At 41.0% G+C, this 21,676-nt stretch overlaps 1 protein-coding gene across 1 annotated transcript; it reads right to left on the bottom strand.

Annotated features, from left to right (window-relative positions):
* Positions 1-329: 329 nt before the first annotated feature.
* On the bottom strand, positions 330-21,072 carry NIPSNAP3A (nipsnap homolog 3A). Its single transcript, XM_060763661.2, has 6 exons — positions 20,789-21,072; positions 6,747-6,954; positions 3,973-4,131; positions 2,744-2,893; positions 538-624; positions 330-454 (listed from the first exon to the last, which is right to left on the bottom strand). Exons 1-6 carry the CDS (start codon positions 20,849-20,851, stop codon positions 378-380), a joined length of 744 nt encoding a protein of 247 aa, XP_060619644.2. The 5' UTR covers positions 20,852-21,072; the 3' UTR covers positions 330-377.
* Positions 21,073-21,676: the final 604 nt, after the last annotated feature.

Raw genomic sequence — 21,676 nt, 5'->3', positions numbered from 1 at the left:
TATGATTCAATGTTATGTGTTATTTTTCTTTCATTGTTTGTATTTTATTTATTAATTGCTGTGTGTATTTATTTTATTTTTATTGTATTTTGTTGGGCTTGGCCTCATGTTAGCCGCCCGAGTCCCTGAGGGGAGATGGTGGCAGGGTAGAAATAAAGTTTAATAATAATAACAATTAATAATAATGTCTCGATTCTCAATTAGTGTCCTATGCTATGGTCACCATGCAGTCATTCAACTGCTGCAAGCAAAAAATAGAGGATGCAGTTGTATTTGGAGCAAATTTTGTAAACAGCTGGGTTATGACAGCACTCAAATTCATCCAACAGTACAATAGAAAAGTACTTTATAAATTCCCTGTTTTGTGTACAAAAATACTATTTTAGAGGTGAGAATGCAGTAGGCACCAGGAGACAGTTCTGCTGAGATTCCAGGAACTGAACACTTTCGCGAACTGAAAATAAAGGACACAAATAGTTAAGAGAGGCTCAAGCAATATTGAGACTTTGACTTAAAAGGCAGAAAGCATTCACTTACCAGCAGCGACGACTCTCGGATCCTCATGTGCATAGTGTCTTCCAGATGCTCGACTATCTGGGCTCTCATTCCACCAAAGCGCATGAACTATATACAAGGATGGGAAAATGTGTAACTAACTTTATTCAATATCCTTTTCCTGTTTTATTCGGAAATGTTGTGCATGAAATCTGGGATTCAGCTTGAGTCAAGCATGATACTCCAAAGGGCTTTTACTGAATGGATGCCCTTTCTAAAACTTGGCCTATCCACTATTAGGTATATTCCAGTTTCAGATGAAATATAAATACATCATCCCTATCTCATCCTGATTTTAGTATTTTTAGTATCTTAATTTTTATTTTGCACATGCGGCCCGCTCATTGTTATGTTATGTTATTTTATTTTAGTGTATGATTTTGCTTTATCATCTTTGCACTTATATGTTGTATGTATTTTACTGTGTTGTTATTGTGTTTTGGTTTTACTTTATTGTAATATGCTGTTGGGCTCGGCCTCATGTAAGCCGCCCCGAGTCCCCATTGGGGAGATGGTGGCTGGGTATTAAATAAATATTATTATTATTATTATTATTATTATTATTTCTAAAATTTATTTTACACAAGGTGGTGTGATTAATACACACAAAAAATTCATATAATGCAGTTTCAGAATGCAAATTAACTGCATTATATGGCAGTGTAAGGTAAAGGTAAAAGTTTCCCCTTGACATTAAGTCTAGTCATGTCTGACTCTGGGGGGGGGGGGGGGGGGGGAGTTGTGGTGCTCATCTCCATTTCTAAGTGAGCTGGCATTGTCCTTAGATGTCTCCAGTGTCATGTGGCCAGCATGACTGCATGGAGCACCATGACCTTTCCGCCAAAGTGGTGCCTACTGATATAATAATAATAATAACAATAATAATAATAATAATAATAATAATCCTTTATTTATACCCCACTACCATCTCCCGGAGGACTCGGTGCGGCTTACAAGAGGTCGAGCCCAAATACATCAGTAAAAACAACACAGCAATACAGACAATAAATAAACTCATAAATAAGCAATAAACAGTAATAATAACACCATGACGCGTTAAAAACCTACGGCAGGGCCAAATGTAATACTTAAAATTTTAAAATACTGGTCATGACAAGGTGACATATAACTAGGGTAGGTATTTGGAGAGAGATGGAGCGAGCAGTCACATTTGAATGTTTTTGAACTGCTATGTTGGCAGAAGCTGGGGATAACAATGGGAGCTCACCCTGCTCCCCAGATTCAAACTGCTGACCTTTTGGTCAGCAAGTTCAGCAGCTCAGCGGTTTAATCTGCTGCAACACTGGAGGCACCCATATGGCAGTGTAGACTTATATAATCCAGTTCATTGCATTCAAGCATTCACTGGCTTAGCTTCAGCTATTAGCAGCTACAATGATGTACTCTGTGAATTAAAAATAACGCTGGCCAACACATATTTTAACACCTCAAATGTTAAACTTGTTTCCGGGTATATTTGACCTGCTGATTCCAAAAATGGCACAAATTTTCTCCTATCCGTTCTCGTTCTTGAGATACAATTGCTTTAATTATTATTTTAATATTTTAATGTATTGTTGATTGTTTTATGACGATGACTCCGTATGGTGTTTGTGAGGCCGGCCCAAGTCACCCCTCGAGGGTGAGAAGAGTGGGGTATAAATATAGGAAATAAATAAATAATAATAAATAAATAAATACAGAACATATAGAATCATAGAATAATAGAATCGAAGAGTTGGAAGAGACCTCGTGGGCCATCCAGTCCAAACCCCTGCAAAGAAGCAGGAATATTGCATTCAAATCACCCCTGACAGATGGCCATCCAGCCTCTGTTTAAAAGCTTCCAAAGAAGGAGCCTCTACCAGCTACTGGATGCCAGCTACTAGTCTTCATCTGTTCTCCCATAGGAAATCATGATAACCATATCTACAAATCTAGATCTGATGCGGTCTATCAAATACAATTTTCTGAATCAGCGCCAATAATACTAAGAACAGGTCTAAAAACCATGGCACCAAGAAATAGTTTGGGTTGGGCCTTGTAATTACAGTTGAGCCCAGGTTCAAATAATGGAGATTCAAGGCTAGGAATGAGCTATACAAGTACAGATTCATCGAAACAGGCAAACAGACTAATTAATCTTATGCGAGATCAACAAATCTCTAAATGCTAATATGAACTGTACCTCTGTTAAGTTTCCCATATTCTGTATGAAAGACACCAATCAGCTTAGTGTATCCAGTCTTCACGTGAGCATTAATTGCCGTTTTAAAAGACTGTCCCCACACTGCTGGTCCACCAGGTTTCATGTGGAAGGTAACCAATTCATAGACTCCTAGAAGAAGGGCAGAGATAACAGATTCAGAATGAGTCATGGTCCTCCTAAAGTTCTCAATCATGTTGCAAACGAGGAATCACAAAACTGACTTTTAAGAACATCTTAGCCTACTGTATACAAATATTTTTCCCCTTACAGACAAAAAGATACACCTGAAGATGTGTGGAAATTTTTGGTGAGTTATCCACCAAAAATTGCTACTGGGCACAATTCAAAGTACTGGCTTTGGCCTATAAAGCCCTAAACGGCCCTCGCCCAATTTACCTGTCCGAACGCATCTCCCCCTATGAACCATCGGGAAAATTAAGATCCTCTGGGGAGGCCCTGCTTTCCGTCCCGCCATTGTCACAGGCACGATTGGTGGGGATGAGAGACAGGGCCTTCTCGGTGATTGCTCCTCAGCTATGGAACTCCCTTCCTGGTGAGATCAGGTCGGCCCCCTCCCTCCTGTCCTTTAGAAAGATGGTAAAAACTTGGCTGTGGGATCAACCTTTCGGGACAGGGCAATAAAGCGGCAATAGGAAAGATGACCAGGCCAATTAGATTTGATGCAGATGACTAGGACGGTTTTAAATGGTGTGTTTTAATATTTTGATAAATGTTTTTTAATGTTTATCTATTGTATGTGAACTTGTGTCCCGGCATTTAATGTTTGCCATGTATATGCTGTGCTCCACCCTGAGTCCCCTTTAGGGTGAGAAGGGCGGAATAGAAATGTTTTAAATAAATAAATAAATAAATAAATCTATAAGTCTAGAAATTTTAGTCAAAAAATCAACCCAAAATACCTCAACGTATCCATGGGTCAATGTGAGTACTATACCCGATAAAATTAAATGATTCCCTTCTTTGAGTGGAGTGGTGGAAGACAAGAGCGTAATTCACCCTGGAAGGACCTAAAAGCTACTCTCTTGCACTGGTAAAACTTCTTGCCTTTTTCAATGGGCAGAGAAATTGAGGTAATAGCTGAGTGTAGCTGCCCCTGTGAATGGCCAAAGAATGACCCTCGACCTATCCATGGGTCACATCAAATTCCAGAATATTGATCCCAAAACCTGCCCTTGACTTATACATACCATCCTTTTCAGAGCTGCCAAGTTCACACCAGGGCACGAGGTAAGCAATCTCATTGTCTTGTTTGTCTAACAAGGGCAACATTTGAGACAAATATTTTTCTTGCCAGGCTTGGTCTTTGGCTAATGCTGTCCGGACGGCAGATCTTTGGGCAAAGCTTTCTGCAATTGAAAGGAGGACATAGAAGATTGTTATAAGGAAATGTCTGAAATATGTTGAAAGTACCTTAAGACCTGTGGCGACCTGAATGAGGAAGAATAAGCTGAGGATCAATCCTGACAAGACAGAGGTCCTCCAGGTTAGTCGTTCGGCTGACCGGGGTATTGGGTGGCAACCTGTGCTGGACGGGATTGCACTCCCCCTGAAATCACAGGCCCGCAGTTTGGGGGTCCTCCTAGACTCAGCGCTGACACTTGAGATGCAGGTGTCGGTGGTGGCTGGGAGTGCCTTTGAGCAGTTAAAACTTGTGCACCAACTGCGACCTTACCTCGTGAAGTCTGACTTGACCATGGTGGTCCATGCCTTAGTTACCTCTAGATTGGATTACTGTAATGCTCTCTACGTTGATAATGGGACAAGACCGTAAAAAGAGTAAAAGCCACACAGAAACACGCGCACCATTGCTTTGGATATGTCAACCAAAGAGGGTGAAGAGACAAAAGTCCACCAAAATTAAAGGTGCAGAAAAGAACAGAGAAGGTGCCAACTGAACTTCCCAAGGGAGGGAATTCCTTAACTTGAAAGACCTCATTGAGAAGTATTTCTTCTTTTTTTGTCCTCACACGATAGTGTCAAATCACAAAAAAAGGTAAATTCTTTAACCAGAGCTCCACCAACAAAAATGTGCCTCTCCAGTTCATGGGCTAAACAGGGGCAGGGGCACTATGGTTGTTTTTGAACAGCAGGAGTCACAATCACCCAGGACCAAAAATGTTGGTTGTAGCTGTTAGGAGTTGTAGGCTAAAAATATCTGAAGTTGTCCACACATGAACAAAAAGCTTTTAAAGGCTTGGGATACTGTTCAGAGCTTTTACCCCCTTTAGTATCTGTTAAATAGTCATCAATGTTCTGGACCAAAAATAGTCCATAGGAGTTATACGGGAATTAATAAGTGCTACTACTTTGCTTCCATCGGAGCACTCTGTGCTAATTACAGAATCAGAAGACAAGATGGAAAACAAACAAACAAAGGAAGGATTTGTAGGCTGTGCAAAAAGGAAAATTAGGCCCACTAGCATATTAAACAGCTTTTACTCCTAAACAGTGTTTGCATATATGCTTCTCTAGTAAGGCTATTAGGGTGAAGCAGTGCCTTGATTCTTGTACAAGGGACCAGAGTTTGAGTCCTTGGTCAGCTATAGGAACCTACAGGGTGACCTAGGATAAATCGTACTTCTCAGAGAAAGGCAAATGTAAACCTCCACTTAAGATACTTATCAAGGAAATGCTATGATATGTGCCATAAATTGGAATCAAGTTGAAGGGACAGAAAAAAAGCTAAGGCACTGTTTACAATTTCAAAATATTTAAATATTAATTAAGAATGTGCAAATTTTTGTTTTTAAATCGTTAGTGATATCTAATTTGTACGTTTTGTATATATGAACAAATACAGTATTAAGAAACATCGGGAGACACCCATGCAAAAACTTAAGAATCAAAACTCACGCAGTACTTTTTTGTTTGAATTCTGTAATATCCTAATGTCAGTTTCAAGGCAAAGGTAAAAAGGCTGCCATTCCTCTTAGCATTAAGTAGAGATGGGCTGCCTCTCGCCATGAGGAGAGGAGAGCAGCACGGTGGGACGAGCCAAGTGAGCTGGCAAAGAGACTGAGAGAGCACAGAATTCTGGGAAATGTAGTTTGGGGAGGCGAGGAGCCCTATGGCAGAGAATTCAAAAGGCCCTGTCCTAAACTACATTTCCCAGAATTCTGATCAGCATCAGAAAGCCCCAATTAGGAGAGGGGAGAGATTTGTCCCTCCTAGCAGAAGTGAGTTCCAATAAATTGTTGAATCTCCAAAGAGGACTGATTGATACTTCAATACTAGTAAGTAAATCTGTGCTGGGCTTGGAAGAAATCCCTAAATTGAAGTTCTGTTGGTTAAAGACATTCAATGGGATAGCTGTTGTGGCTTTTAAAAAACATGTTCTTGTCAAAAATTTAATAAATTCCCAAAAATCAGTAGATGTATGAATATTTCTGAAACTTGGAGTAAATGATCCACTGTTAAATTGTGTCATTGTACAGAAAATTCAAAGAGATAGTTCTTGTAGTTTTTTAAAAAAATGTTGTTTGTAAAAACTTTGAAAATTCCCCAAAAATCCATGGATAACTGAAACGTTCTGAAACTTGATGGGATAACAGTGGTAAATGTGTTCTGAAATCATAGCAAGTTTCATGCCAATAGCTCTAACAGTGAGGGAGAAAGGAGACCCTGAAGTTTCCCCATTGTTACAATTACTTAATGAAAAATAACGAAAAAGTAGTTTACTTGTTATAGTTATAATACAGACCCCCGTCCAATTTCAGAAACACTTTAGAAACAATATTATCCTCACCCTTTAATTTTGTAATGAGTATTGAAATTTTTTTTAATTGATCGCACAGGCCTAAAGGCAGTACTTAAATTAGATCAAATCCAGCCACAACATACCAATTGCCATTTTTATTAAATTACATTGCTGCTACAGTGACAGCTCCATCCCATACTGCATGAATAAAAAGAAAGCCCCCATCTATTCCGAAGTATATAAGGTTGTATGACATGCACATACCGTACTTCCAAATGTGGAATGCTTTGTTCAGTCCTCCAAACTCCAAAGTCCAATAGCCCAGCATGGGAGAATGAGCTGTGCGGAGGTGGATATTTTTACTAGTCAGATCCATAAACTCTTTCATCTTGCTTGGCTTAACAGTATAGGTACGGAACTCATAAAACGTGCCATCATGTTGTCTGGGCCCAGTCGCAAAAGATGAGGAAACCTGAAATGAAAACATTTTAGGAGAAAGAACCGAAACTTTATATTCTTTTTATATATATTTGGATAGGTGACATGAACTCCAAGACATAGATAGATAGAGATAGGAGAGTAGCTATTACACAGTTATGGTGCTATTATTCCACTTTGCCATGGTTCCCTCCTATAGTTTTTATGGTGGTTTTTTTTTTTGGGGGGGGGGGGGCATTAGATTTCCAGCCAGATCACTCCAGTGCCTCCCTAAACTATGAACCCAGTATTTCACAGAATGGAACCAAGACAGTTAAAGTGGAATAACAGGATAGTGACCTCCATATCCACGGTTGATATGACCCTGAGCTTCCCGTGGAAACAGACTATCATGGATAATTTCAAACCCTATTGACACAAATAACTTCTGCCAGAAGTTATCATGGAGTCACCATCGGGAACCTAGAAAATTCCCAAAGAGGAAGCTTCCCTGGAAATCTGCTAGTTCTTCCAGAATAACTCTATGCTACACATGCGTGTGCACACACACACACACAGGTGCCATGGTAGTTCGGTGGGTTAAACAGTTAACTGCAGAAAAACTTACTGAATGGAAGGTCGGTGGTGAACTCCTTCTGTCAGCCTTAGCTCATGCCTACCTAGCAGTTCGAAAAGATGTAATGTGAGTAGATCAATAGGTATCGCCTCGGCAGGAAGGTAAAAGGTGCCCATGTAGCAATGCCGGCAAAACACGACAAGGAGGGTCTATGGACAACAGGCTCCTCGGCATGGAAAATGGAACAAGAGCACCTCCCCATGGTCAGAGTTGAGCATTGCCTCCAGACGCCAGAGATGGCAAGGGAAACCTTTACCTTTGTTTGTGTATTGTATGTCATTGTTCACTGTATAAAAAGCATTGAATGTTTGCCTATACATGTGTATACTCTAATCCAGGGGTCCACAAACTTTTTAAACAGAAGGCCAGATCACAGTCCCTCAACCTGTTGGAGGGCCGGATTATAATTTGAAAAAATGTGACTGAATTTCTATGCACACTGCACATATCTTATTTGCAGTGCAAAAAACACTCCAAAACAATACAATAATGAAGAACTATTTTAACAAATATAAACTTATTAGTATTTCAATGGGAAATGTGGACCTGCTTTTGGCTGATGAGAGAGGATTGTTGTTGTGTGCTTTCAAGTCATTTCAGACTTAGGTTGACCCTGAGCGAGGGTCGGGTAAATGACCTTGGAGGGCTGTGTCCGGTCCCCAGGCCGTAGTTTGAGAACCCCTGCTCTAATCCGTTCTGAGTCCCCTCAGAGAGATAGAGTAAAATATAAATATAAATAAACTATTATTATTATTATTATTCTATATTATTCTAATTTTATCTGTTACATATGATTAATGTGTCTATTAATTGCTCAACTACATTCATTCTTGGACATTTGGTGTTTAAATTCACCATTGCTTTTGCACACGAAATTAATACATGGTTTCCAAGTACTATCAAATTGATCTTTTTCCAATTCTCACGTTTGAATACAAAAATAATTAATAGATCTCTTCCCATGACACCTTCCAATGGAAGCATTACAAAGAATCACCTGGAGGACTTAGAAAATTTATAAAGAGGACATCTTCTGTCAGATGTGGGGAGGTGAAACTACAGATATGTGGGGGTCATACTGTACTATAATTCTGTATTGTAAATGGACCCCTGGCCATCAACCAGCATATCTTGAAAATTAGATTAGACACATTCAAATCAGACGAGTTTATCAATAGGTACTAATCATGATGGCTGGACAGCATATTACTCAGATACAGCTAAGGTTTCTTTGTTTTCCAGCTACATACACCTTGTACAGGACTAGGGTCATTTTTATTCTCATCACGTTAATCTCTTCTGAGTTCAAGCTGGTGCATTACAGTAGCAACCATTGAATACAAAGGACTGACAGCTAGCAGCAAGATCAGTTAAGAGACACAAGAAAACAAGGCAAAGGGAATTATGTAACTCCCTGCTTCTGGGTTGTTTTTGGACCATTCTACCTGACAAGCGTGTCTGTTGCATTTCAACAGTTTTACTTGCAATGGTTCCAACAGGGTAAAGTCTTTATTATTCCATCGTTCATTCTGCCAAGAGGAACCCCTAGGAGATACATATTGCCACAAGGCTCTAGAGATTTCTCTTGCCTCACAGCATTTGAAAACCAGCTATACTTTGAAAAGAGAAAAATGGAGAATTCACTGGAATAAAGCACCAGACTCATGCAGTTGTCCTGGATTACTCAGTCTATTATTATTATTATTATTATTATTATTATTATTATTATTACTACTACTACTACTACTATGCAATGTCCAAAATCTCATTTTTCTCCCCACATCCCCATGGAGGAAAAATCCGTTTATTTTCTCCAGTCTTAAGGTATCTCTCACTGTTAAAACCATCATTTTCAGAACACACCATAATTGTTTTCCTATCCAAGTACAGGAGAAGTTGCTATTGTAGTAGAGCCTGTTGGTAACACAACAAGTGGTAGTATGAGTGGCAGAAGAGGGAAAAGGAGTGCTCAAGAGCTAGATGAGGAACAACAGAGGAAGAGGATCCGGGAGATACTTATGTCACCTACTGACGAAGATTCCTTTGAAGGGTTTTCTGAGAGTGAGGAGGAGGAAGGAGATTCAGTAGATGTGAATAGGGAAACTAAGAGGGTTACTCAGGAGCAAGAATCGGATGAGGAGTGACAAAGGAAGAAGATTCGGAATATACTTACTGCTCCCACGAAAGAGGAGGATTTCATGGGTTTCTCTGGGAGTGATGGGTTTGGGAGTGATGGGGATGACTCATTGGATTGGACCAAGGTGCAAGAGGTTCGAGATGTATGTACTCAGCCAACATCTAGTGACAGGTTTGCGGGGTTTTCTGGTGATGGGGACTGGCAATCAGGAGATACTGTGGATTCATGGGGAGAGCTAAGTCTTGACAAGAGGTGGAAGAGTTGGAAGGATGGGCGTCAGTGTTCAGGTGCAGAAGCAAAGCTAGCTGTGGGGGATAACAACGGGGTGGAGGTTAGCTCATCATCGGATGATGAGGTGTAAGATAAAAGTAGGCACTAAAAGGTTAGAACTTTGCAGAAGGCAAAGTGTTGGTTTCGTGCCTTGGGTTTTCTCGCTGTTGCTTTCGTGTTGGGCTTGGGTCCCGGATCTGCAGGTTGCTGTTACAACTCGGCTTGAACTCTCGTGAATGCGGATTTCCCCCTTCCTTGAATTCGGATTGCTTTTGATGACAACGCTGCCTACGTGGACTTTGGAACCTCACAACTTTGGACTTGGCTTTCTTCGACCTCGGATTTCTTTTGACTACGGCTCTTGCTTCACAGCTCTTTGTTTGTCATTCTTCATTTGCTGTGTTGTTTTGCATAACTTTGGAGGCAATTCAGTTTAATCCAGATCTTTTCTCTGGATAATCCGGATTACTACTTTAGTTTGTTTTTTATGCTGAAACTTGCTGCTACTTTTGAGTTTTGACCAGGAACACTGAAGTAAGTGTCTTTGAGTCCTTTTGCTTTGCATTAATAAAGTATTCTTTTGGACATACTCCTGAGTCTGGCTCTTTAAGGCGTCTGGGTTCCGACAGCTATGGTGCAATGGCCATTAGAGCATTCCCTTGCCTTTCGACACCGCACCTTCCAAATACAGTGTTTCCTCCCTACTTCGCGATTCGCTTTGAGCGGACTCGCTGTTTTGCGGTTTAAAAAAAATATTAATTTAAAATATATATCATGGTATTTTCGCTGTTTTGTGGGTTTTTGCCGCCACTGCTCTCCAAGGCGCTTTCCCTCCTCCAGCTGTGAAGAGCCTTTCCTTCCTCTCCTTCACTTTTTTTTAAGTTTATAAAGTCTTAAAATAGTGTATAACTACTAAAATAATGTATAAATATTAAAATAAATATAGTGTCCCTACATCATGATTTTTCACTTATTGCGGGAGGTCCTGGAACGTAACCCCCGCAATAAGTGAGGGAACACTGTACTGCTCTTTCAACAGATCCAAATTATAGCCACAAACCCTACAAAATTCATTGGGTCATCCTAAGTTAACCAGTGACTTGAAGGAATTTATATATATACTACATTTTCGATTTCTGGTCCGCTCTTTCGACAGTGCATTGTCTTTTTTTTCTGTCAGTCAAATTAGCATCATCTAGTGCTCGGTGTTGGATTTACAAGCTAAAAAAAAAGCACGGTTCCAGTTTTGAACTATTTTCAGTTTTTGACACTGCTCTGGTCCCTAACCTGTCAAATAAGTGGAGGGGATCTGTGTCACTGAATCGGTCATAGGGTTGGTGTTAATTCCAAGGAAAGATACACCAGAATGACACTATGACTGCCATAATGGCATGGTTCAGAAGTGATCGGGGGAAAGTCTCTTCCATTGAGAGATAAAAAGCAACCCTACCACATCTCAAGTGATATGGGGGCCAGCAAAAAGGCCGTATTATCCAGATCAATATATCAAAACGTTATTATAGTCAATGACCAGCACAGAGTGGCACAAATGCCCTGGGAAGGGGGAAACAGAGTTTCCCAGTGATGCAGCCACACACACAAAAAACAGATTAGAAAACAGCCCAAATGCAAGCTGATGCAGCAGGTATGGAACTGAGAGGGGAAGACTGTTAAGAGGAGTCAAAGCACTGGGGGCACCAAAGGGGACGGGAGGGGCACATTACAAGTCCAGTAACATTTCAGGTGTAACAGGTTGCTCTACCTACATTCCCAACAGGGTGTTGCCTTGAGGGGTCAATAATCATACACCTAATTTTAAGTGCTGCAGCACAAAACTCAGCAACACTGTAAGTTATTGTGGTGCTAGAGTCCGAAAGCAGCAGGTTAGAGTAATAACTTTCAGTACACCCTGGGTATTTTAGAAGCCATGGTGTAATGAGATTAGTTCTAGTGTCTCTGTAGAACATGCGATGTAGAAGCACATGTTCAGTTGTTTCTATATGTCCGGACTCACAGGGGCATAATCTCTCCTTGAAGGGGGTCTTCCGGTACCTCCCTTCCAATACCACCGATGGAAGGGCATGGCATCTTGCCAAGGAAAAAGCCCTTCGGTGTTTAGGTACCTCCAGGTTTGTTAGATAAGCCATGGTGGCGGTGAGATATCTTTTAGCTTCACTAATGATAAAGGCTGGGATGCAAGGCTAAGTCCATTTGGCACTCTATGTCCAGGATTCATTGCTAAATGAACTCCTTGGCTTAGTCCCATCCCATGCTTAGCAGTTATCCTTGGGAGAGGCCTAATGTTGCGATCTTTACTGCTACTGCTTTAGTCCACGTGGACTATTATCCAGATTATCAAAGTAGATAGAACCACAGAATCACAGAGTTGGAAGAGACCTTGTGGGCCATCCAGTCCAACCCCCTGCCAAGAAGCAGGAAAATGGCATTCAAATCATCCCGATTATCTGCTTTGAACTGGATTATATGACTCTACACTGCAATATAATCCAGTTCAAAGCAGAGTTCATATGGCAGTGTAGAAGGAGCCTTGGTCTCTTGACAATTATTGTTTTCTTCCAATAAGAAGGGGAAGGAGGAGGAGGAGGAGGAGAAGTAGTAGTAGTAGTAGTTTATTTATATACCGCTCTATCTCCCTGAGGGGGACTCAGGGTGGTTTCCAAGCAACATCACCAAAACATACAGAGTAAACAGCAAAACAAAATTAACAAAACAACATATGCATAAAATTATCACCATTACATATCTATATATAAATAAAAATGTAATGTTCATTTGTGGGATTAGCATAACTCAAAAACCACTGAACGAAATGACACCAAATTTGGACAAAAGACACCTATCAGGGCAATGAGTGACCATCACTCACAAAAACACAGAAAAACACAGCAGAAGAGGTTTAAAAAGCAAAAAATAAAAATTGCATTATAACACATGCACAAAACCACATATATACACATATACACATGCATACAAACACACAACTCATATACACAGACAGGGCCACAGCAATGCATGGCGGGGGATGGCTAGTATATAATAAAAATAATTCTGCCTGTTCAGAGCAATTAAAAGGCCGGGCTGAGGCTAGTGCAAACTCAAAATATGAGGGGACTAGGAATTAAGTACAGTGCTATAACAGGCTAACAGCAATAGCAGGTATGGGTCTGTGGCTGCTCATTTCCTATTAGAGGGATGATTGGGGTAATAGGTAGAATGGCCATATTCAATAATGTTTGGGGCTGGGTTAAAATTGGTCATTCTCAAAGGCTTGTTGAAACCACCAGGACTTCGAACTCTTACGAAAGGAGGGGAGGGATGGGGCCTGTCTTATTTCATTTGGAAGGGTGTTCCAGAGGTGGGGGGCCACCACTGAGAAGGCCCTCTCTCTCGTCCCCACCAACCATACTTGTGAGGGTGGTGTGAGCAAGAGGAGAGCCTCCCCGGAAGATCTTAAGAGTTCACGCCGGTTTACAGAAGGACATGTGATCACGAAGATAGGCAGGGCCCGAACCGTTTCACTGAGCCCAAAGCCATTTTACTCCAGTTCTGCCACACTACTGCAACCTACACTGTTTTTGTTTTTTTGTCGTGTCAACAGCGACCTGGGAAACTGCAAGTCGCTTCTGATGTGTGAGAATTGGCCGTCTGCAAGGACGTTGCCCAGTGGACGCCTGGATGATTACTTATACTGGTGTAAGTATGCTAGAACAGGATTTCAGATATAGTTCTGAATTTCAGACTCAAAGCATACTAGACGTTCTTGTACCAAGCCATCATTCTTGCTGTCTTTCAGTCTGATTGAACTGACAGTTACTTAAGGATCTGGAGACAGTTCCTATATGCTATGAGCTGCCTACAGCAAACTGGATGTCAGATTACAATTAAGTGCATATCACTGGTCTCATTTCAGAACATGTTAAAATAGCGATAAAGAGGCAGAAGCCAAGAAAAAAAAGACAACATTAGGGAAAGTTATCTTTTTATGTACTGAGGAGGAAAACAACTAATACTTGTACCCATAAGAATGGAGACTGGGAGAGTCAGGGAGGATGGATACTGTAAATAAAGCTAGAAATTTAGTCATCCAGCAGGCCAACCCTTCCTGGATTGGATTTCTAATGGGCAACCTCTTTCCACAGGGGTGGTCAATTGGTGCGCTTCCATTTTTGGAATGCATTACCCATAATCCCCATGTGTACATAAACTAGATGATGGTAACCACAGTCCAATAATAGCAAAAGCGCTCCAGTCTCTTCCTGAAGTCTCTTCCACACAGACCTATATCCCAGAATATCAAGGCAGAAAATCCCACATTATTTGAGTGTGGACTTGGATAACCCAGTTCAAAAAAGATATTGTGGGATTTTCTGCCTTGATATTCTGGGATATAGAGCTGTGTGGAAGGACCCCCAGTTAATAATAATAATAATAATAATAATAATAATAATAATAATAATCTTATTTATACTCTGCGATCTTCTCCCCAAAAGGGACTCGGAGTGGCTTACATGACGCCAAGCCCAGTGATACATTACACCAACATAAAATATAAACAACCAAAATAACATCACAATAGAATAAATAAACCAATAAAATAAAATAAACAGTACAAAGTAACATAACGGAAAATAAAACACAGTGTTAAGCAGGCAAACTATCCCTTTTCAGAACAGAGTTCCTCCTATCTCTATTTACATACTATTATGGGCAGAAACTATAGCAAAATGTGCTGCAAGATGTCCCGCAAAAACAAAGTTTTTGAAGTTTAATAAACCTTTGCCATGTTTTTATGATAGAACCAATTAGGAAATGGCATTTATAACCCAGGAACAAAAATCGTGTTGCATAATGTCATGGGAGTTGCAGTCTAAAGCATCAGTACAGCAATAACGTTTTCAGTAAATTTTGATTTACATAGATTCATAGAATCAAAGAGTTGGAAGAGACCTTATGGGCCATCCAGTCCAACCCCCTGCCAAGAAGCAGGAATATTGCATTCAAATCACCCCTGACAGGTGGCCATCCAGCCTCTGTTTAAAAGCTTCCAAAGAAGGAGCCTCCACCACACTCCGGGGCAGAGAGTTCCACTGCTGAACGGCTCTCAGTCACGAAATTCTTCCTCATGTTCAGGTGTGTCTGAACAGAGAATGTGGGAAAGTAGGTACACTTACAAAGACTGGAGTAGGTATACTGTGTCACAGGAGGATGTAATTCCACCTAAACATTAGGAAGAAATTCCTGGCAGTAAGAGTTGTTTGGCAGTGAAATATGCTTTTGGTGTGAGAGAACTGACCGTCTGCAAGGACTTTGCCCAGGGGACGCCCGGATGTTTGATGTTTTACCATCCTTGTGGGAGGCTTCTCTCATGTCCCCGCCTGGCGAGCTGGGGATGACAGGGGGAGCTCAACCTGCTCTCCCTGGATTCGAACCACTAACTTGTCGGTTAGCAATCCTGCTAGCACAAGGCTTTTACTCATTGCACTACCAGAAGTGACTTGCAGTTTCTCAAGTCACTCCTGAAATGAAAAAAGTGAAATATGCTGCCACAGAGCATGGTGTAGTCTCCTTCTCTAGAGGTTTTTGCAAAGAAGCTGGATGGCCATCTGTTGGGAGAGCTTTGATTATGTATTCCTGCATGGCAGGGGGTTGGGTTACATGGAGTATGGTCTGTTCCAACTTTAGGATAGTACAATTCACTGGAAAAGACAATAACGCCAGACGGCAGTAGTAAATTGGTACAAAGAAAATTCACTCATTTGAAATGTGATGCTGGAAAAGAGTTCTATGGGTACCATCAACTGCTAAAAGTCAAAGAAATCGGCCCTAGAACAAGTCAGCCCTGAAATCATATGTTGATAGCTTTTTAAATCTCTATGTGTTTTGTCTATATGTGAGTTATATTAATTGTATTGTTTATTTGCTTATTATTTGTTGTTTTTATTGATGTGTTGTTGGGCTTGGCCTCATGTAAGCCGCTCTGCGTCCCTTGGGGAGATGGTGGTGGGGTATAAATAAAGATTTATTATTATTATTATTATTATTATTATTATTATTATTATATCTCCTTTGAAGCCAAGAAGGCTAACCTTAGGACCCTTCTACACAGCCATAAAACTCAGAATATCAAGGTAGAGAATCCCACAAAATCTGGTTTGAACTGCGTTATCTGAATCCACACTGCCATATATTCCAGTTCAAAGCAGATAAAGTGGGATTTTATTCAGCTGTGTGGAAGGGGCTCTAGATTGTCATACTTTGGACATGTCATCAGAAGATATGGCTTGCTTTAAAAAAACCAATAATGTTTAGTAAGGTAGGAGGCAAAGAGAAAGACAGCATTATAGATTAGTAAACTCAAACTCAGGCAGTTGAGGAGGTGACTTGGAGGTCTCTTATTAACAGATCACCATAAGTCAAAGTTGACTTGAAGGCAATAATTAACAATAAACTTGTGATGTTTAAGCTTGGGTAAATATGTAGCAGGTATATGAAGTCTTCACTGCCATATAATCCAGCTCAAAGCAAATAATCTGGAGTTAATGGCAGTGTAGAAGGGGCTGGAGAAACCCGTTTGCACTGCATCCAAGGAAGTGGGTTTATATCCACAAACAGTAATGCAAAAAGAAAAAAAAAAGTTAAACTTGACGGCACTGTTTTCTAAAAAATCTATCTTTTTCCCCACTTCCCGCTTCCTTCCTTCTTTTTATGCTGTGAGAGATTAGCAAGGCGACTTCCTTGAAAACTACCTGGGATTAACATAGCTATCACTCTGGAATATTTTATTGGGGTATTTAATTTTTTTTTAAAAAACTATTTTTTTGTTTGTTTGTTTTTTGGTACACCGGTCTGGGTTTTGCCCCCCTCAAAAGTACAGCAAATAAAATATAAGAGGTAAATAATTACTTTGCTCAATCCAGGGCAGAGATACATCTATCCTTGACCTTTGGAGCTTTCCAGCAGAAGAGGAAACATTCAACTATGTTTCTACCAGGCATGAAGGCTGTAAAATAGCAGAACACAGACTCCTTCTACACTGCCAGATAATCCAGGATATCAAAGCAGAAAATCCACATTATCTGCTTTGAACTGGATTATTTGAGTCCACACTGCCATATAATTTAGTTCACAGCAGATGATCTGAACTTTATATGGCAGTGTAGGAGTGGCCTGAGTCTACACTCCCATATAATCTAGTTCAAAACAGACAAGTGTATTTTATACAGCTTTGTAGAAGGGGCCATAGTCTCTGGTCCTGCAGGAATGATGGGAGATGAGGTCCAAAAGATCTGGAGGGTCATATGTTGAGTACTACCACTGTAAAATACAATTACAGACTCCATTTTTTGTCTCCTTGTCTCCTGTGCTGTTAATAATATAATATAATATAATATAATATAATATATTGTATATACATATAATATTTATAATATTATAATGTAATGCAATATAATACTAATAATATTGTGATATTATATATTTATGTTGTTGTTCATTTGTTCAGTCGTCTCCGACTCTTCGTGACCTCATGGACCAGCCCACGCCAGAGCTCCCTGTCGGCCGTCACCACCCCCAGCTCCTTCAAGGTCAATCCAGTCACTTCAAGGATGCCATCCATCCATCTTGCCCTTGGTCGGCCCCTCTTCCTTTTTTACCTTCCACTTTCCCCAGCATAATTGTCTTCTCTAGGCTTTGCTGTCTCCTCATTATGTGGCCAAAGTACTTTATATATTTATATTACATGTAATATTACTAATAATCTATATAAATAAATTATTTACATTTTATTTATATATTTATATTACATGTAATATTACTAATAATCTATATAAATAAAAATGTATTGTTCATTTGTGGGATTAACAAAACTCAAAAACCACTGAACAAGTTGACACCAAATTTGGACACATACACCTATCAAGCCAACAAGTGACTATCGCTCATAAAAACTCTGAAAAACACAGTGGAAGGGACTTAAAAAGCCAAAAATAAAAATACATTATAATGCATGCGCAAAACCACATATATACATGTATAAATATATACACACACACATATATACACACACAAAACACATAAACACAGACTGGGCCACAGCAACGCGTAGCAGGGGACTGCTAGTATTACAATATAATGGTATAATACACTATAGTAATATTTAATACTGATATTGTACTATGCTAATAATATAGTATATTGTATGTATATATCTTGTAAGCCGCTATGAGTCCCCTTCAGGGTGAGAGGGGCGGCATATAAATGTCATAAATAAATAGATGTTTGAGTGAAGGTTCCACTGAGGTTGTATCTACACCGCAGAATTAAAGCAGTCTGATATCACTTTGAACTGTCATGGCTCAATGCTACGGCATCCCAGCTGTTTACAAGGTCTCTGGTCTTCTCTGCCACTGCAGATACTTCCCCAAACTACAACTTCCATGATACCACAAGGTAAAAACCACAGAACAAAGCTATGGCAGTTAAAGTGACATCAAATTGCTATAATTCTGCATTGTGGATGAGTGGTGGGATTTAAATTCCAAAACATTCCAAAACACCATGAGCATGCGGACCAAGATTTGGGAACCACTGAGATACCTGCCTAAGGTTCTTCCACACAGCCCAGAATATCAAGGCAGAAAATCCCACAATATCTGCTTTGAACTGGGTTATCTGAGTTCACATTGCCATATATTCCAGTTCAAAGCACATAATGTGGGATTTTATACAGCTGTGAGTGAACCTATACCACTTTTGCTGACTATGGGATCCTGGGAATTGTAGTTTGGTGAGGCACCTGCCTTCTTGGCAGAGAAGGCCTAAAGAACTTGTAAAAGTACACATTTCATGATTCTATAGCCTTGAGGAATGGTAGTGAAAGGGGTGTCGAACTGCATTCATTCAACAGTGCAGATGGACCCTTAGTGGCAGGTCTTCTGAAGGTGCATTACATGCAGAATGAATGCTGTCTGACACCACTTTTAACAGCCACGGCTCAGTGCTATGGAATCATGAGATTCATAGCTTAGTGTGTCTCCAGCACTCTTTGGAAGAGTAGGTCTTGTGAAACAACAACTTGGAGGGCTCCACAGCATTAGCCATGGCAGTGAAAGCAGTGTGGCGCTGCATTCACTCTACATCAGTGGTTCTCAACCTGCGGGTCCCCAGTGTTTTGGCTTTCAACACCCAGAAATCCTAACAGTTGGTAAACTGTCTGGGATTTCTGGGCATTGTAGGCCAAAACACCTGGGGATCCACAGGTTGACAACCACCTCTCTACAACATTGATGCACCCAGGGTCACTTTTCTTCCTTTCCCCTCCCCCTTCCTTCCTTCTCTTTTTATTCCTTCCTTGCTTCCTACCTTTTCTTCTTCCCTCCCTCTTCTTCCTCCCATTATTTCCCCCCTTTCTTCTTTTTCCTCCTTCCTCCTCTTTCTCCCTCCATTCCTCCCTCTTTTTCCTTTCTTCCTCCCTCCAGCCCCTTCTACAATGCTTTGATAACTTGGACTATATGGCAGTGTAGAAGAGGCCTCTCTCTTCATCCTTCCTTCCTTCCTTCCTTCCTTCCTTCCTTCCTTCTCTTTTCCCCTCTACCCCTCCCTCTTTTCCCTTCTTTCCCTTTCTCGCTCTTTTCCTCCCTCCCTCTTTTTCCCTTCCTTCTTTTATCCTTCCTTCCTACTCTTTCCCTCTCCATCCCTCCTTTTTCCTTCCTTTCTTTTCTCCCTTTTCTCTCCCCTTCCATTATCCTTCCTTCCTTTTCTCCCACCCTCCCATTATCCATTCTTCCTTCTCTCCTTCCTTTTCTCCTTCTCTTCCATTATCCTTCCTTCCTTTCTTCTCTCCCATTATCTTTCCTTCTTTTTCTCCCTCCTTTCCATTTTTCTTCCTTTCTTCCTTCCCTTTCCCTCTCCCATTATCCGTCTTTCCTTCCTTTACTCCCTCCCTTCCATTATCTTTCCTTCCTTTTCTCCCTCCCTTCCATTATTCATTCTTCCTTCCTTCCCTCCTTCCTTTTCTCCTGCCTTCTTTTTCTCCCTCACTTACATTATCCTTCCTTCCATTTCCCCTTCCCATCCATTATCCTTCCTTTTCTCCCTCTCTTCCACTATCCTTTCTTCCTTTTCTCCTTCCCATCCATTATCCTTCGTTCCTTTTCTCCCTTTCTTCCATTATCCTTCCTTCCTTTTCTCCCTTTCTTCCATTATCCTTCCTTCCTTTACTCCCTCACTTCTATTATCCTTCCTTTTTCCCTCGCTTCCATTATCCTTCCTTCCTTTTCCCCTTCCCATCCATTATCCTTCCTTTTCTCCCTCTCTTCCACTATCCTTCCTTCCTTTTCTCCTTCCCATCCATTATCATTCCTTCCTTTTCTCCCTCGCTTCCATTATCCTTCCTTCCTTTACTCCCTTACTTCTATTATCCTTCCTTTTTCCCTCGCTTCCATTATCCTTCCTTCCTACCTACCTTCCTTTTCTCCCTTGCTTCCATTATCCCTCATTTCCATTGTTTCCTCTCTCGCTTCCTTCCCTCCTTCCCTTCCATTATCCATCCTTCCTTCCTTCCTTTCCTTCCTTTCCCTTCCATTATCCATCCTTCCTTCCTTCCTTTCCTTTCCCTTCCATTATCCATCCTTCCTTCCTTCCTTTCCTTTCCCTTCCATTATCCTTCCTTCCTTTCCCTTACCTTCCATTATCCTTCCTTCCTTCCTTCCTTCCATTATCCATCCTTCCTTCCTTCCTTTCCCTTCCCTTCCGTTATCCATCCTTCCTTCCTTCCTTCCTTTCCCTTCCCTTCCATTATCCATCCTTCCTTCCTTCCTTCTTTACCTGGCCTGGGATCCCCCGCGCCGCCGCCAGGGCTCCCCGCAGCCAAGTCCTGGGTCCCAGCATGATCCCCTTTTCCGATCCCACGCGGGACCCACTGGAGCTCAACGTGGGCACTGCTGCCCGCTTTCTCCCCTCGGGAGGCGCTTCCTTCCTCTTGCGGCCTCCGCGGCTGCTGCTCCGCCCCAAACAAAGCCCGCCATTGGGCCGCACGGGCCCCGTGGCCTCCCACGCCTTCCAACCAGAAAAGGACTGGGTTTTTTTTTCCAAGACAGAGGGGAAAATACACTTTCCCCAGCATGGATTTTCTCCGTTTGCGGAAGTAAACAACAAAGCAAAAACAGATGAATAGATGTTCAGCATCCACAATCCCCAAATATTCCAAAATGGTCCATATGGTGACCATAGTCTAGAACAAGGATTGATGTTAAACTGCCTTTAAGTCGATTTTTGGAGTTATGAATGAGAGAGGTGCATCTACACTGAAAATAATAATCATAACAATCATAATAACAAAAACAGGCTGGGTTGTTGTTGAGGATGCTTGCCATAGATGCAGGCGAAACGTCAGGAGAGAATGCTTCTGGAACATAGCCACTCTGAAAGTAGTTATCTATATAAATAAAAAATGTAATGTTCGTTTGTGGGATTAACATAACTCAAAAACCACTGGGCGAATTGACACCAAATTTGGACACAAGACACCTAACAACCCAATGTATGTCCTTCACTCAAAAAAAAATATGATTTTGTCATTTGGGAGTTGTAATTGCTGGGATTTATAGTTCACCTACAATCAAAGAGCATTCTGAACCCCACCAACGATGGAATTGAACCAAACTTGACACACAGTTCTCCCATGACCAACAGAAAATACTGAAAGGGTTTGGT

The sequence above is a fragment of the Anolis sagrei genome, chromosome 2, assembly GCF_037176765.1.
Source record: "Anolis sagrei isolate rAnoSag1 chromosome 2, rAnoSag1.mat, whole genome shotgun sequence".
Taxonomy (NCBI): domain Eukaryota; kingdom Metazoa; phylum Chordata; class Lepidosauria; order Squamata; family Dactyloidae; genus Anolis; species Anolis sagrei.
The sequence above is the reverse complement of the archived record's forward strand: the minus strand, read 5'-3'. Positions and strand labels throughout refer to the sequence as shown.

What these genes read in the sequence shown, in the direction of transcription:
- NIPSNAP3A (XM_060763661.2), bottom strand. Translation starts at nt 20,851, where the DNA reads ATGCTGGGACCCAGGACTTGGCTGCGGGGAGCCCTGGCGGCGGCGCGG. An exon ending in ATATGGGAAACTTAACAGAG is followed by an intron (nt 625 to 2,743) that starts GTACAGTTCATA and finishes CCTTGTATATAG; the next exon opens with TTCATGCGCTTTGGTGGAAT. An exon ending in TCCGAGAGTCGTCGCTGCTG is followed by an intron (nt 455 to 537) that starts GTAAGTGAATGC and finishes CTTTATTTTCAG; the next exon opens with TTCGCGAAAGTGTTCAGTTC.